The sequence below is a fragment of the Leptinotarsa decemlineata genome, unplaced genomic scaffold (assembly GCF_025532065.1).
Source record: "Leptinotarsa decemlineata unplaced genomic scaffold, Ldec_3_MD MMD2_P_RNA_scaffold_11, whole genome shotgun sequence".
In the NCBI taxonomy this organism is placed as follows: domain Eukaryota; kingdom Metazoa; phylum Arthropoda; class Insecta; order Coleoptera; family Chrysomelidae; genus Leptinotarsa; species Leptinotarsa decemlineata.
The window spans coordinates 1,947,564-1,963,649 of NW_027412525.1; the positions used below are offsets into that span (position 1 = coordinate 1,947,564).

Here is a 16,086-nt window from a genome sequence, read left to right on the forward strand (position 1 = left end):
AGTAGAATTCACAGATTATGTGATAAATGACTACTTTGACTAAAAAGTCGAAGTTAGGATTTGGTTTATCATCGAATATCTGTGTATATGATGAGTACTACTTTGACTGAAAAGTCGAAGTTGATATTTTCTCAATCATTGAATATAATGATGAGTACTACAGAGTTGGATGATGATACTTTCACATAAGTTTTGACTATAGTGTTAACCTATTTCTGATTGAAAGTATAATGATAGCTCTGAAAATAGTTGTTTATTGTCTTTAATTGTAGCCCTTAAAAGGGCTGTTTTTCCTATTAATCCATACAATGGTATGGACTAACGCTCTTCATCATCAGAAACAATCATGATGGTGTCATCATCTGAATCATCTGTATCTGATGATATACTGATGATGTCGTCCTCATATTCATCAGATTCATCTGAATCAGATGATATACTAATTATGTCGTCCGCATGATCATCTAGCTCGTTATCCTGTAGATCGTCTAACTCATCTACTTCCTCTTGCATACGTTCCGGGAAATCATCAGGAAGATCGTAGATGCGTTGCAGCATTTCTGCGAAGGTTGTACTGAAATGATCAAACGTAGAATCTATTTCATGTACCTGGATGGGTCCTGTACTCATCATAGAAGACTCTGGTACACTCATCGGTTCGGTGGTGGAATCAGCAATCGACATTGTGGAAGAATGATGTAGAACTGGGATTGATACTATATTTATATTGGAAGAAATAAAACGGAGGGGGTGAAGTGTAAATGTAGAACAGTGTTTGAGATTCGAAAACATTAAAAATGACGATCTTCATGAAACTCTGAGCGATTATTATGAGAAATTCTAAGTGATTATTATGAAAAACTAATAAGAGAGAGGGAGGAAGACACTGCCCCAGCCTCGCAGTGCCTCGTGTACACCAACCAAAAAAGTGTGTACTCCGTGGAAGGAAAGGAAAGGAAAGGAAAGGAAAGGGTGGGAGAAACAGGGAAACGATTACATATCGTCGTCGGAATTTAGGACATCATCGTCATCAATTAGGATAGGAGATGGCGGAGGACTGTCCTCGATAAGGATTGGGGATGGTGGAAGTCTGATGTCGCCAGCGTCATCGTCGTCGTCGTCGTCATCCTCATCTGTGATGTCTACAGGCGGTGGGTCACCCCATTCGTCATCCCATTGGTAGGGATCCGGATAATCCCCGTCCGATAAGTCAGCTTCATCACTCCCAGTGACATGCTGAACCTGCACCCTGTAGTCATTATTCATGAATTCGAAGGGAATGTCATGAGGTGCCGTTGTGGAGTCCACGAATCCTTCATGGATAGAAGCCCAGTAAGGATGTTGATGCGCTGGGTCACTGTACGGCTCAGTAGTTGAATCAGGTTCCATGTTGAAGGTGGCTGATCAACTGAATATTCCAACAGATAATTCCTACTTTTATACTTTTGAAAGGGAGTGGGGAGGAGTGGGGATGAAAGAACTTGGAATTGAAAATGGAAAAAAAGAAAAATAATGAAAAGACGAAGTGAAGAAAAATGCTCCAACCATCGCATTGTTCAATGTGTACCAAACCAAAACAATGTACACCCTTTATTTCACTTCTTTTTTCATTTTTTTTTTTTTTTTTTTTATTCCTAAAATTATAATTACAAACCTAAAACTACCATGCTACCTAATTATCCTAAAACTATCCTAGTTGACCTAAAAACTATTTCCCTTTATTCAAAAATTTCTTTATAAATATTTTTAGTTCATTATTGAGCTCTATCGAAGAGGTCTCTGCCTTCCGCCTTTCCTTCAGAGCTGCAGTCCTTCGATCTAGCTCGGCCATCCTCATTAACAACTCGCGCCGTTGGCTAGCAATTTCATTCTCCTCCCGGGAAATGCTAGCCAACGCGGCCTCACTATTACGTGAAGCAAGTGCAACATCCCTACACCTCTGTAGGAAAGTTTCCATCTCCTGGGGGTTAACCTCTCCGAAAGGCTCCGGCACTGGTGGCTCTTGTGGCGCGATCTCCCCGGCAGGCTTCGACACTGGTGGCACGACCTCCATGGCAGGATCAGGCACCGGTGTGAGTTCCATGGGTGTCAACATCGCTGATAATGCAAATTGGGTGAGGATTTCACCTGGAGATGGCACCCTCGGCACCGGCTTATATGCCCTCCGTCTTTCCACTGTCAATGCGAGCGGTGTGGGACGTCTCGGAGGATTCCTTTTGGCGGTCGACCAACTACCTGCATAAGGGTTAGTCCTATTGCATTTACTCCTATACCTTTGAATAGGACCAACCTTAGCTGCAGATTGCCGCTTGGCTTTGTTAACAACCCTGTCTTCCTGAAATGAGACAGGGCTGCGTGGCCGCTGCACACCACCCGAAGTTGAAGCCTTCACCTCTTGGACCATCGCCACCTCGTCTCCCTCGAACATGTCAGGGCTGCCTGGTCGCTCCACCTCAACATCCACAGGTATGATCGATGCCACAGCGTTGTCGATTTCCTGCGTGTAGTTTTCCATTCTGAAAATGTAATACAAAGTTAGTTGTTATGAAAAAGTAACATTGATAACTTACTCAAAATTCGCTTGTTGTAGACTGTAGAAGACTGCTGTATTAGACTGGTGTTGTAGTAGATTGCTGTAGCTGGACTGCACTCGATGAGAAGACTTGTCGTACTGAATGCCGAGAAGTGTGCTCCTCAGGGTGTAGGCAGAAGTGGGAGTGGTGGGAGTGAGGTGGGGGCGCGCATGCGCAATTGTGGGGTGAGGCGAGCAATGGTGGGAAGGGGGCGGGGCTAAAAGTGGAGGAGAGTGGGCGGGGACTACAGTGTGTTGTTAAATTTTTTTTTAATGAAACATAAAATTAAAAATTTTTAGTCATAGAACCGGCATTGGTCATCCTCAGTCATAGAACCGGCATTGATCATCTACTTGAATTGTGACTGGAGAAAAAAATCTTTATTTTTTGTAAATCTATATTATTAAAATCAATAATGGGGGTATTTAATGTTCAGTGTGTATGTAGAATCGATATTTTTTGAGAAATGAGTGGTGGAATCTCATTATTATAATATTGAATTTATTACACTTATTTTCAATTTTACACGAAAAATAGTAATGACAAAAGTTGTAGAGAATTTAATTTCCAACAAATTTGGTCTCTATTATTTTTTTCGCAGGATTGATATTTTTCGAGAAAAGAACGGGTTGTAATCTCATTATGTAATATTGAATTTATTACACTTATTTTCAATTTTACACGAAAAATGGTAATGACAAAAGTTGTAGAGAATTCAATTTCCAACAAATTTGGTCTTCATTAATTTTTTCGCAGGATTGATATTTTTCAAGAAAAGAACGGGTTGTAATCTCATTATGTAATATTGAATTTATTACACTTATTTTCAATTTAACACGAAAAATAGTAATGACAAAAGTTGTAGAGAATTTAATTTCCAACAAATTTGGTCTCTATTAATTTTTTCGCAGGATTGATATTTTTCGAGAAAAGAACGGGTTGTAATCTCATTATGTAATATTAAATTTATTACACTTATTTTCAATTTTACACGAAAAATGGTAATGACAAAAGTTGTAGAGAATTCAATTTCCAACAAATTTGGTCTTCATTAATTTTTTCGCAGGATTGATATTTTTCAAGAAAAGAACGGGTTGTAATCTCATTATGTAATATTGAATTTATTACACTTATTTTCAATTTTACACGAAAAATAGTAATGACAAAAGTTGTAGAGAATTCAATTTCCAACAAATTTGGTCTTCATTAATTTTTTCGCAGGATTGATTTTTTTCAAGAAAAGAACGGGTTGTAATCTCATTATGTAATATTGAATTTATTACACTTATTTTCAATTTTACACGAAAAATGGTAATGACAAAAGTTGTAGAGAATTCAATTTCCAACAAATTCGGTCTCCATTAATTTTTTCGCAGGATCGATATTTTTCGAGAAAAGAATGAGTTGTAATCTTGAGAAAAATTCCGAATCTTGACGATCAAAATTTTTTTTCAATTATAAACCTTTAATAATTCATAGAAAAAGTAAAATATTGATATTAGTGGTTCAAATCCCGGTTTTTTCGCAGGATCGATATTTTTCGAGAAAAGAACGGGTTGTAATCTTGAGAAAGATTCCGAATCTTGACGATCAAATTTTTTTTTTTAATTATAAACCTTTAATAATTCATAAAAAAAAGTAAAATATTGATATTAGTGGTTCAAATCCCGGTTTTTTTCGCAGGATCGATATTTTTCGAGAAAAGAACGGGTTGTAATCTTGAGAAAGATTCCGAATCTCGACGATCAATTTTTTTTTTTTTTTTAACCTTTATTAATTCATAAAAAAGTAAAATATTGATATTAGTGGTTCAAATCCCGGATTACCCATAAAAAAAATCAATAATTTTTATATAAATGAAGCTTTCATATCTTATATAGAATAATAAATGTTATTAACACCAATATGTAAGCCTGTGGCGTAATGGTTAAGACCCTAGCCTATGCAGACGTATGACATGAGTTCAAATCCCCGTGTGACCAAAAATTTTTTTCTTTATTTCTCACCATTATTCCTTGTGATTTAAATAGAATTGAAACTGTTAGTATAAGTGGGCCTGTGGCAGCGTAGATGTTAAGGTATCATCCTACCGCACAGACTATCCAAGTTCGAAACTTGGCAATGACAAAACTAGAAAAAAACTAGAAAAAATAATAAGAAGGAGGCGGGGGGGGGGGGGGGGGGCAGAGGGTATAGGTTTGTGAAAAAATATTTGTTTTTTAATTTTAATTTATTTTCAAATTTCAAAAAATTTTTTTCAAATTTGCTTTTTTTTTTCAAATTAAATTTTTTTTTTTCAAATTTTAACAGTTGGGAACATGTCAAGTCAGAATTCGAGTACATCACTAATGCCACTTCAGGGACATTGAAATATATATAATAATACTTGTTGATAACTTTCATTATTAATTTTTCAAATACACATTTTTTTTCCTAATCTAACTTAATCAGGCCCTGCCCAGGCAGGCTATTCCACTTCACTATTCACCATGTTGGTTCAATTAATACGTCATCTGTTGCTTTTGGTTTTGGTTCTATTATTCTAATATTTGGATCAATGTTCAGTCCTGGATATCCCACTCCACCTGATGGCCTGACTTTATGGCTTTTCTCCAAAACTTCAACTCTCTCTTCCAGTACATCATACTTTTTCATTGTAGTCGCTGTTATGTTTGACATAGCATCAAATTTTTTATTTGTAGACGCTGTTATGTCAGACATTTTTATGTCTACATCATTTGTAAGTTTGTCAAATTTACGAGTGAAAGTTATCCGAGCCTCTGCAATTTTATCGTCAAATGCTTGACGGGCATCGCGAGCAATATTGCCTATTGTGGATTGTATTGCAGCTTGTAGGGCTAGAAGTATAACCTCCTTTGTTCCGTTAATTTCCCCCTCAAGGTATGATACAGTTACACAATCACTCTTGTCAATTGGTTCGCTTGTATTTTTCAATATTTTTCTTTGCATGTCATAATGACCATCTTTTGTTAATTTAAATCCATTGCCGGGTGGACCTCGGATGACATTACCACCCCATTTTTTTTTTCTGCCAAATTTATCGATTGTTTTAGACATTGTGCACCCACGATGATTCTTTTCAAACTGATATTCCTTTCTTTTACATTATACTATATATTGCAGTAATCGATTAGGGAAATAGAAATAATACAAATAAAATTTCAATCATTTTATATTCATTACAGTAATACATATACATACATACATAATACATTAATATCACAATACTTCTGTCATATTGAATTTTCCGGTTTTGAAGATATTGAATGATACTTCAATCATTGATCTCGGCAGATAATAAATTAATCAATTGATCCAATGGAGTCTCCTGAGATTGTGATTGTTGAATAATATTACTTATCCAACGAATGTTCTCATTTGGATCGTTTTCATAAAATTCAATATCATTATGACCCCAAGGAAGAGTGTGGGTAGTATTCGGAATGATAAATCGTTTATCGTCGTGGTATGATAATGCAACTTTATTTTTCAATTCAGTATACATATCATGCAACACGCTTCTAAATGAATTCATCTTTCTGAATATCATACCACCTTGTTCGACGATTTTTTGATAATCTTCGCATGTCAATTCATTCTTTATTACCGATCGTTTAACCCCTTTGGCTTTCTTAAATTCACCATCAACAGATTTCACATAATATGCTTTAGCACCTGTACCATAAAAACTCATGATTGGATCATTTGGAAATTCATCTTTGAAGTTACCCAAGACTGAACTTGTTACTGGAATATTGAATTGGTTAACTATACTGTAATTGGATGTATCAAATCTACTTATGTTAGTTTTTATGAATTCATAAAAATTTTCTGTGTTTACTTTAAGAATGAGCGAGTCGGTATCTGTGTAAAGTAAAGAGACATTTTCATCAAAGTGTTGTTTGATGCATCCATAGAAAAAGTCATACATGACTGTTTTAGATAATTCTAATATGGAAAATCCCAAATATAATGGTTTATCGTAATGAACCTTCACTCTACCCAATTGAATGGCAACGAAATTATCAGTGAAAATTGAACAATTTTTGAAATTTGGTTTGGCTATGAGAGTGCTGGCACCTATATTTTTCTTTATATTTTCCCAATGTGTAACGAGTCTAACATCAATTCGATTATCTACATTCTCCATTGTCTTTCCATACACCGCATTATTCATTAGTTTATAGAAATCTTTAACAGATTTGTTGTTAGACCTATTACGCATTTCAGTATTAAGATCTATATAGGGTTTCATCCAGCATGATTGTTTGAATTTCAATACTCTATGTGTATTCATTACAATCAATCCATTTTTGACAGCTTGCTGTAGATTCCTATAATGAACAATATATTTTCTTTTATCATTCAAATTTGGAATTAATTTGGGAATTTTCGATTGTGTACGAGGTGGTATTATTTTTTCGACTAAAAATGGAAGGTCAGAATGTTTATCATGCAACTCTTGTGGATAATGAATGTCCACTTCAAATACATACCCATACGGACTATCAGTACTCACATCCATCACATCAAGATTAAGAATTTCATTTGGTGTCAACCATGTAAATTCACTTGTTGGTAGAGGTTGTGACATACTGTGACCGTATAGATTTGTTGCATCTAAATATGTAATGAATGTGGAAGGTTCATTGGGATTATAATTGGGTAAAAATCTATTATTTGCTATATGTTTCCTCTCGCTACATTGACTAATTCCACCTCGTATACCTTTTTGAAAAAAGTGAATCATATCAATGTCAGTTAGTAATTCCAATTCAACATTAGTGAACTTCAACATGGCATCCCATGATAATCCAGGTGCAGTGTAATATTGTGCCGGATCTAAGTTATATATCTCTAAACTTGTGGTGCGGAAATTTTCAAAAATATCACATAGTAGCAATACATCCGACTTCAAATACAAATCAGAGTATTCCCCCAAATTCTGACACTCGAATAAATTCCAAACATTTCTAGCCCTATCATAATCAGTTTCCGATATATGTTCACAATTGAGTGTGTCATAAAACTGATTTTTTGTCGGAAGTAATGGATAATTCAATTTGTCAATGTCATCAACAAAACTATATGAAAATACACCTTTCTGTCTCATCAAATTGAATTTCTCAATTTGTGGGAAATGTTTGTGCATCTCCAAACATTGATCGGAGGTCAAGTTTGCACCCAACTTCTCCAACGAATTAGTCATAAATTTATAACTATCGATAAATCTCATTTTGAGATAATTCTTCCTAACCACACCATCTTTATCGGTATAGCTGTGTGTAAAGAGATGCTTCGTGAAAGATATATATTTCTCTTTAGTTTGCGGGATAACATCAACTTTCTCTTTATTCCTATACAATTCTTTTATGAATAAATGACAATCATAACCACTTAAATTATGAAAAATGATAGGTATGAAGTTTGGTATTTTGAAATTTAAATTACATTTCGAGTGAGCGGCATGTGATCTTTTCTTTCCTGTGACATGACAATGATCTCTTACTTTGACGTCACCATCAGTAAATGCTTTATTACATATACCACAAGTTCTGGCTGCAACAAACTGTTCTTCTTCTTCGACAGTTTGTGTATCCATTGGTTTAGGGTTTCTGAGATGATTTTCATGTATCTCTTTCAAATCATCTTCAATGCTACTCACAAATTTCTGAGCTGCATCAACACCCCTATATGTAACAAATTTTGTCAAATCATCATTATATGAACACTTTATCAAATAAGCAAATGAATATGGGGCATGTTTGAATGTTTTAATCGTGTATGAACTTCCAGGATTTGGCTCATTCACATGAATCGGTTTAAGCACTGATTCAAAATCAGCATACACTACAAATGGCACCCTCATTTGCCTCTCAAAGTTTTCAAACATTAGTTTATTTTCCGCAACCATTCTACCATATTTATTGATCTTTAAATTAGTAGTTGGTGTTGTGGTACTAATGTGATTACAATCATACATATTATGACGTAAAAGCAATCTCTCATCAGAAAAATATATCAAACATCCGTCACAAAAATATTTTTTCTGTCTATGAGCTGATAGTTGATTAGAAACTAATCTTGAAAGATCTTTGATCCAACAATAGTGACCATTACCGGAGTCATCAGTTATAAACAACAAATTGACATGTCTCCGGAGTCTTCTCTGTGAGTATCGCAATGGACCAATCACTTCATACTTCATTTTACCCTTCTCAAATGTACTCTCTAAACCGTAAACATTAATTGAAATATCATTCCTATCTTCGAATATTTCGATACTCTTATTATTAACTTCAACCGGAAAATCCATACCTGTGACATCTAAAACAGTGGAAAAATGTGGATATGACGTAAGTTCGGACACTCGACTATCTGCAGGATATAATGCTGATGTTATAGCCCAAGCAAAACAATATTGATCTTCATTACGAACATTCACAACAGCTTTCTTCCATTGAATACATTGAGGCAGCTTCACATATGAACGTCCTTCCAGTGGACTGTATTTATTAATGTTGACCTCGAGAAACAATATTTTTTCACAAGTCCAACCTGAATTATATAAAAAAAAATATTACTATTCAATCTTATTGAAATTTTTAAAAAATAAATACCTGAGTCACGATCCTGGAACTCAGTCGTTTGAGCCACAATTACATCACGGAATCCATCAAAAACAGCATTCAAATCTGAAGATTGGTCCACTATTTTATTTTGGGAATTAAATGACTTCGTGTCCCTCGAATCATCAGTCTGAAGAATATAATTCCCAAAAACTTCCATATTCACCTTGATGCTTTTATGGATCCTGATGGCTGATTCCAGTAATTCAATGACCTTCTGCCTAATCTTATTGAAAAATGACATGTAGTCACTGGTTACAATCGAACTCTCCACCCTGTATGTAGCAATGCGGCAATTGAATGCATTCGTTATAATTTGAACACCGTCAGACAATTGAACACATGCATTATTTTTATGACTCATGGTTCTTCGGTGAGAATTCACTTGGCTCGTAGGAATTGTCACATTACAACAATTGCACGTATACATAGGTGTTGCATTATCCACTCTCACCCGTTTCACTGCAGGCCCTCCTTGGCAACTCTGGAGCTGATGCCGACGAACATTATCACTACGAGTGAAAGATTTACCACAGTCACAGGAATACATTTTATATAATAGTTCTCACTAACTCACTTGATGTAAACTGACATAGCCAACACTCGTACGCTTCTTAAATACACTCTGATAGGACCCGTCAAGACGTCATAGCCAACCCCACTTCTCAACTACATGCGCCAAGATTACCTCCCAACTGAATGCGATAACAGATGTCGATATACGAGCAAGCAGTGGTCGTTGCGGTCTCGGAGAGGGTAGACGCTAGGCAAACGGTCCTCGGCTGCCGTTGTGTCACCATCGATAGCGGGGCTAGAGCGAACCTTCATCGCTTCGGGAGAGGTGAGGGCAGACCGATGAATACGCATTACTCTGCCACACGTCGTGGAGTGAACATGTCGGTCTCTAGCCGTTGAACGGTTATTGCTGTGACGTCACTCCACTACTAAGTTGGTACCCTCACACCGATGGAGCATTTATTACTTGGAGGATCTTCGAAGTATGCAGACGTATGTTTGTACATAGACAAACAAGCACATGATGAAACCCGGTACCGTGCATTCTCCTACACACACACACACACACACACACACACATAAACACACAAAATCTCATATGAAAAAAAAAATCTGAACGATCCATGCACCAGACACTTCATGGTCACAACGCCTTGACTTCACTGCACAACAAAAAAACTTCACCAAACAACAACCAATAAAAAAAGCAATTAATACGTCATAGTGGTGGGGGGAGGCCGAGAATCAGCTGTAAACAACTACTGTTTTCTTTTCAAGTTTTAGTTTCGAATCATTTGTATTCAGAATAAGTGGGTACGGTTCAACTCTCAGAATTGTATTACTAATTTTCTTTTCTGTAGTTTTCAATCACAGATTTTCGAAATATTTTAGATCTTCACCAGCTTCACACAGTCCTCATAAAGTCCCCTTTTGGAGTTGTCTGATTACAAAATCGTTTCAGCTTCAAGTAAATTACCAGCAAACAATAATCCAAAACCCATGTGATTAGGAGGGAAATATGAAATGCGACCCATTGTTGGATCCAAGTATCCATTTTCCCGTGCACTTTAAATCATACTTTTGAAATATCAGGAAAATTTTCATGATTCTAATGGTCTGCCTTGACTTTTTCTTTCAGGTAGGGTTGTCACAGATTTTTATAGTTGATAAGAAATCATACTGGGCTTCTCTAATCATTCAATAACCCACTGGATTGAAAGTTCTATAGTAAAGTTGTATATTTTTGGCAAAATTGGAGGAAATAAAGTCGAGTGGAAATTTTTTTGAATGTAAGTAGTAATCAAAACTAGCGTGAGGTTGGTTTCGAAATAGAATTTGACGTAACCTTACGTCAGTTATCAGTTTCTGCTTTATTTTGATCGTTATAGTTTATAAAATGCTGAAGACTTTTTATCAAATACGTTGTGTGAGGGTGTACAAGATAAAGCTGAGAAATTATTGTATGCACAAATACAAAAGTTTGTTTTTATCATTGAAATTGACATCTGACAAAAATTGAATCACTCCATTCTGGCGAATCTTATTATTAATGACGTCACTACGAATCGTTTTTGAATACACGCTCGAATATGATTAAACTCCAGAAAACACCTCTAATACGCACAAAACATAGTTTTGCCTCGGGTTGTATTCAGAGATTTCCAAGATATGAATATATTTTTTCAGAATTGCTCAAGAATTCGAGGCAATCAAGGCAAAATTGAGAATGATCATAAAAGTCTAAATTTTTTAGTCAATTGGATTGCAAACCTGCTATTTCAAATATGTCCTCAAATATGGGATTTTTGAAAATGGCAATGAATTCTCCACAGCTAAAAAAATGGAGTTAAAATCTTTATATCAACCATCAACTTCTAAGATTTTCAAGATGAGACGAAAGTGATGGCATCTTTTCAAAAGATTCCAGGAAGAAAATTCAATATCTTTTGAATAACTGATGTTTCGAAATTTCCTATTTCAACCTTCAAACAAGATTTTTCTCCAAAATTTTTAAAATATTGTCAAGTTATAACAAGGAACACCATCCCAACAATGTATGATATGCGTAAAATTCACAAGCATCACTTTCTATAATTCCAATTTTGAAATTAAAAATAAATGTATTGCAAGAATTATCCTAACCTCACTAATATGATGTAATGTCTCTCAGTAGCATTTAGAAAAGCGCAAGCCTACAGCGAACAGTTCACATTAATCCGCAATAGTTCATCTTGGAAAGCATGAACGTTTACGGACGCTTTCATATAGTTTTTAACAATCAAAAATATGGAACAGGAACAATAAACTTTCGGATTAGAACGTGTCCTAGAAAAACCAGAACAGTTCTTACAACGGCGTTTGCGCGTGACAGTCCAGGAGACTAAATTTCAAAACCGAACAAACCAAATGAATGAAGGTACATAACACCCTCACAGGCTGCAGTGCCCATCTAGGTAACCAAGCAGTCTCCACTGTGCCCCGGTTCGTTATTCATAATGAGAGGATTGTTTTGTGGCAGCCAGCGAATAAGCAAAAATCTCGGCTTCCAACGCCTATACCGGCTTCACTATTTTCATTCCCTAAGGCTAGTTTTTCAAATAAATACAATATCCAGCGATTTTAATCCAACATAAATCGTCACTTCTAAGTGCTCGTGCATTTCCATTAAAAAAATATTCGAGCATATAATCAATTAAATTTTGCTATGTTGCAACGGGAAATGCCAATCAGTTTTTGATAGCCAGGATAGCCTATCTAACTAATATCATTTGGAGCATGCAGTCCGATGTGAAATAAGTGGCACCTGTAAATGATATTAATGTTCTTACGGTCAATTTAAAATGATAAATGAGTTCTATGAATACAACAATAAATCATGAACACTGTATAACTGAAATATATCAGGTGAAGTTTCTGCCAATTACCAAATTTTACCAGGAAAAGTTGCCAAATTATGACTCACTGAATTGCAATGTGCAACTCCATAGTTACTCAAACCGATGAAGACTTAAACTTTCAGCATTTTTGTGTGATTGCTTTTTTTACTTTCTCATATTAGGTTTAATTTCCCGAATAGAAACTGTATGTTGAAAAGTTCAACCTCGTTAATTCTCAGCTGGCCATAAGTTTCGGCTTTTATGAGTTGTCATTTCCAGTGGGACGACTCATATCTGATTTTGTGTTACTGAAAGTATAATTTCGCTATTTGACAGTATCTTTGGAAATATTACTTAATGTCACTCTTGATTCTGAAGATTAAGTTACAGTTATTTCTGACAATACCTACTATCAATGTCAATGGGTCGGATTTTTCAAAATTCAAATTTAAAACCAATAGTAATTGTCTAAAAACACCAATAATTTTGAAATGATTTCTCTACAATTTTTTAAAACAAATTGAATCAGTCATTGAGAAATATTTGGAAAAAATCTATGTAGTTTATATGTAGTTTTCATTCACAATCAAATATCAAAAACATATATTATATTTATATGTTATAAATAAGGTAGTAATAAACTTATCATAATGCCAACCAAGTTGGCACTAGGAGATGATGATATGATCTATTTAGATGTCGTTAAAATATTCCCTGATCAGGGCACATTTTCGAATTCTGGTTTTGAGTAAATTAAAAAAGTGAACCTAGGAAACTGAAGAATTCCTTTATTTTTTAGCATGAATTGGAATATTTCATAACATGGGAGAAAAGCGATTATGTCGTTTCTATTTACTAAATTTGAAGAGTGTAGTCATTTGATTTTCCTTCTGTCCAGGCTATTTACGTCTGTCATGACGTGAACTTATTAGTGCAACGTAACATGAAAGTACTTGAGATACTTCTCGAGTTTGTACGTGGTAACAGTATATCAATTACATGGACATTTTAAATCTGCCATTAGTCTTGCGAAGCAGAAAGCTTCATTTTTATAGCGAGCGTTTTACTTCATAAATCATTTTCATAAACCCTAACAAACTCTGGCAAGATTAATATTAACGCTTTAGCGAATATTTTTTTCTTGACAAGTTTAATGTTTGGTGGAATTTGATATTTCAACGTAAGAAATTCCAATTTGCTTGTAATTTAGATTCTCATAGCCTTAGAAATAGAAATTCCTTCAAGAAATTACATTTATCCCAGAAATCAACTACTTACAACCAAACTTCAAAATAACTGGATATTTGGATACTTATAATTGACCGTTATGTGATTCACGAACTGTTCCACACATATACCCAAAAATGGAAATATAATAGTTGGAAAAAATATCTCTGAAAAAAATTGATATAATTTACTAGTTCAAATCACTTTGTTGGGTTCCTATTTATAATACACTCAGAAGTATATCCTTATTTATCCAAAAATGATCTATTGAAATCTCCGATGTCCTATACACAATTAGTTTAAATTTTTATATTGAAAAATAATTTCAACAATTTTTCTGTGGTAGTTTCCATATTTATTCGATAACTTCGTTCATGTCCTAAATATTTTGTTGTTATTCTGTGAATAAATATTATTATTATATTAACTAGATATCCACAAAAGAAGTTATGGAGTGCAAATCATTCATGGCACTTAGGTTTGAAATCTACACTTTGAAAATCAAAAAACACGTGCAAGTTTGAGCAGTTTCATTCTGGCGTTTTTGGACCTCAGGCCCAGTTCACACGGAAGAGACAAAGGTCTGCGCCTCGTCTCTGCCAGACGTCCATTCTGTGTGAATTGGGCCTCAGACTTTCAGAACCCACTTTTCAACTTTTGCCGTCATACATTCGACCAATCAGAAGCTACCGCACGTACACCGAGAAATTCAAATCTGTAGATGAGCAAGCTTGATCTTGGCCCAAAATCCCATGTATTTTCACATGGAGCTAAACTTTTTGCAATTTTCATGTCATCCGATCGGAACCTTGTGGAACACCCAACTGAAGGTAGGTGTGTTTCGGAGAGTATGTATGATGTATGATGAAGACAGTTAGGTAGATGATAATTTCGTGGAAAAACTATAACAACCCGCGAGATGGAATTTACAACTGTTATTTGATAACATTTCCCAAAGAAGTTATTCAATATTTTTCAGTTCTGTTTCCGGTTGGCTTCAGAGCATAAAATCCTCATCCTATGATTTTGCTAGATTAAAGTTATCGAATATTTCCTATAGCATTTCGAAGGTTTATATTTAGTTTTTTTTAATGATTTTATGAAATCGCGTCAAATTTCTGCTGTGAATATTCATCTCAATTATCAAATAGCTTAGAATTTTTCGAAAATACCAAAAGGTTTGTCGAGGAAAATTAATGGAAAAACATTTTCAAAATGCGTCTACCCCTCTAATATTTCAATTCCACAAACATTATATCAATTCAGATAGTTTGTTTTCGAGAATAAGATTCCATTTTTGAATTTTTGATGAAGTATTTCAAGAAATAATGTAAACTTTTACAGGCGGAGATAACAATTTTTCGTTTTTTTTTGGCCATGGTCTGCCGGTCCTTATACCTGACGTTTCGTCTACTACTGCGGTAGACATTATCAAAGGTGTGATAACAGTCGCAGTGTCCTAGTTAGTGCTCGAGATGTTGTTTCCGTTCCAAACGCGGTATTTGACTCTGGTTTTATATGGTGGGCTTGGCTTGGTTTCTCTTAATTGGGTAACCTGACCTTGTTTGTGTACCTTTAAGGCTAAGTAACCAGATTTCATTGTTGTTCAGTGCTTCTTCTTTTCTATTGAAATAATTCCTGGTTTTTGTATTGCTAATGTATCTCTATATAATCTTGGATAGTAATTTTGAATTCCATGGAGTATTACTATCTCTTCGAATGAGATAATGTGAGTGCCTTTTTTGTTGAGAGCATGTTCGGCTACAACTGATTTGTCGGTTTGTCCTCTTTTCGTGGTCCCACTGTAGACCAACCCGCAGCTTCAAGAAATCCGGTATACCCCGGTGTTGCTGAAGCTTCCCTTGGGTCCTTGTCTGATCTTAGACTTTGATTAGTTTTTGTTGGCAAAAATATTGGTTTCACATCGTGTTTCTCTAAGATTCACCAAATCCGGTCCGTAACATTTTTAAAAAAGGGAAGAAAAGCTTTGTCTTTGACCAGCCTAGCCTGAGGTTACTCTGCCATTCTCTCTCCTGGGTCATATGGTCCGCTGGAATTCTCTTTCGCTGTACTCATTCCATTTGCAGGCATTTTTCAGATGATTGAGGGCCTCAGAAAGACTTCCAGGTTCACAAATACGTCGTGCTCTCAACCAACGTTTTAATTACCTCTATATTTTGTCGTGGCTGGTGGTTAGAGTTTTTATTCGGGTATTTGTCTGTATGCGTTGGTTTTCTATACACT

The 16,086-nt window shown here is 35.3% G+C and overlaps 3 protein-coding genes across 4 annotated transcripts in view; 1 reads left to right on the forward strand and 2 right to left on the reverse strand.

Annotated features, from left to right (window-relative positions):
• Positions 1-16,086, forward strand: part of sm (heterogeneous nuclear ribonucleoprotein L) — a 532,854-nt gene that overhangs the window by 483,230 nt on the left and 33,538 nt on the right. The window lies entirely within an intron of this gene.
• On the reverse strand, positions 1,639-3,134 carry LOC141479944 (uncharacterized). The gene is made up of 2 exons (XM_074169398.1): positions 2,571-3,134; positions 1,639-2,516 (listed from the first exon to the last, which is right to left on the reverse strand). Exon 2 carries the CDS (start codon positions 2,513-2,515, stop codon positions 1,709-1,711), a length of 807 nt encoding a protein of 268 aa, XP_074025499.1. The 5' UTR covers position 2,516; positions 2,571-3,134; the 3' UTR covers positions 1,639-1,708.
• LOC141487535 (uncharacterized) lies at positions 2,567-10,087 on the reverse strand. Its single transcript, XM_074186631.1, has 3 exons — positions 9,215-10,087; positions 8,256-9,152; positions 2,567-2,817 (listed from the first exon to the last, which is right to left on the reverse strand). Exons 1-3 carry the CDS (start codon positions 9,771-9,773, stop codon positions 2,567-2,569), a joined length of 1,707 nt encoding a protein of 568 aa, XP_074042732.1. The 5' UTR covers positions 9,774-10,087.

What these genes read in the sequence shown, in the direction of transcription:
- LOC141479944 (XM_074169398.1), bottom strand. Translation starts at nt 2,515, where the DNA reads ATGGAAAACTACACGCAGGAAATCGACAACGCTGTGGCATCGATCATA.
- LOC141487535 (XM_074186631.1), bottom strand. Translation starts at nt 9,773, where the DNA reads ATGTATTCCTGTGACTGTGGTAAATCTTTCACTCGTAGTGATAATGTT. An exon ending in GTTCCAGGATCGTGACTCAG is followed by an intron (nt 9,153 to 9,214) that starts GTATTTATTTTT and finishes TATATAATTCAG; the next exon opens with GTTGGACTTGTGAAAAAATA. An exon ending in TGCAGCTCAGAAATTTGTGA is followed by an intron (nt 2,818 to 8,255) that starts GTAGCATTGAAG and finishes AACACACTGTAG; the next exon opens with TCCCCGCCCACTCTCCTCCA.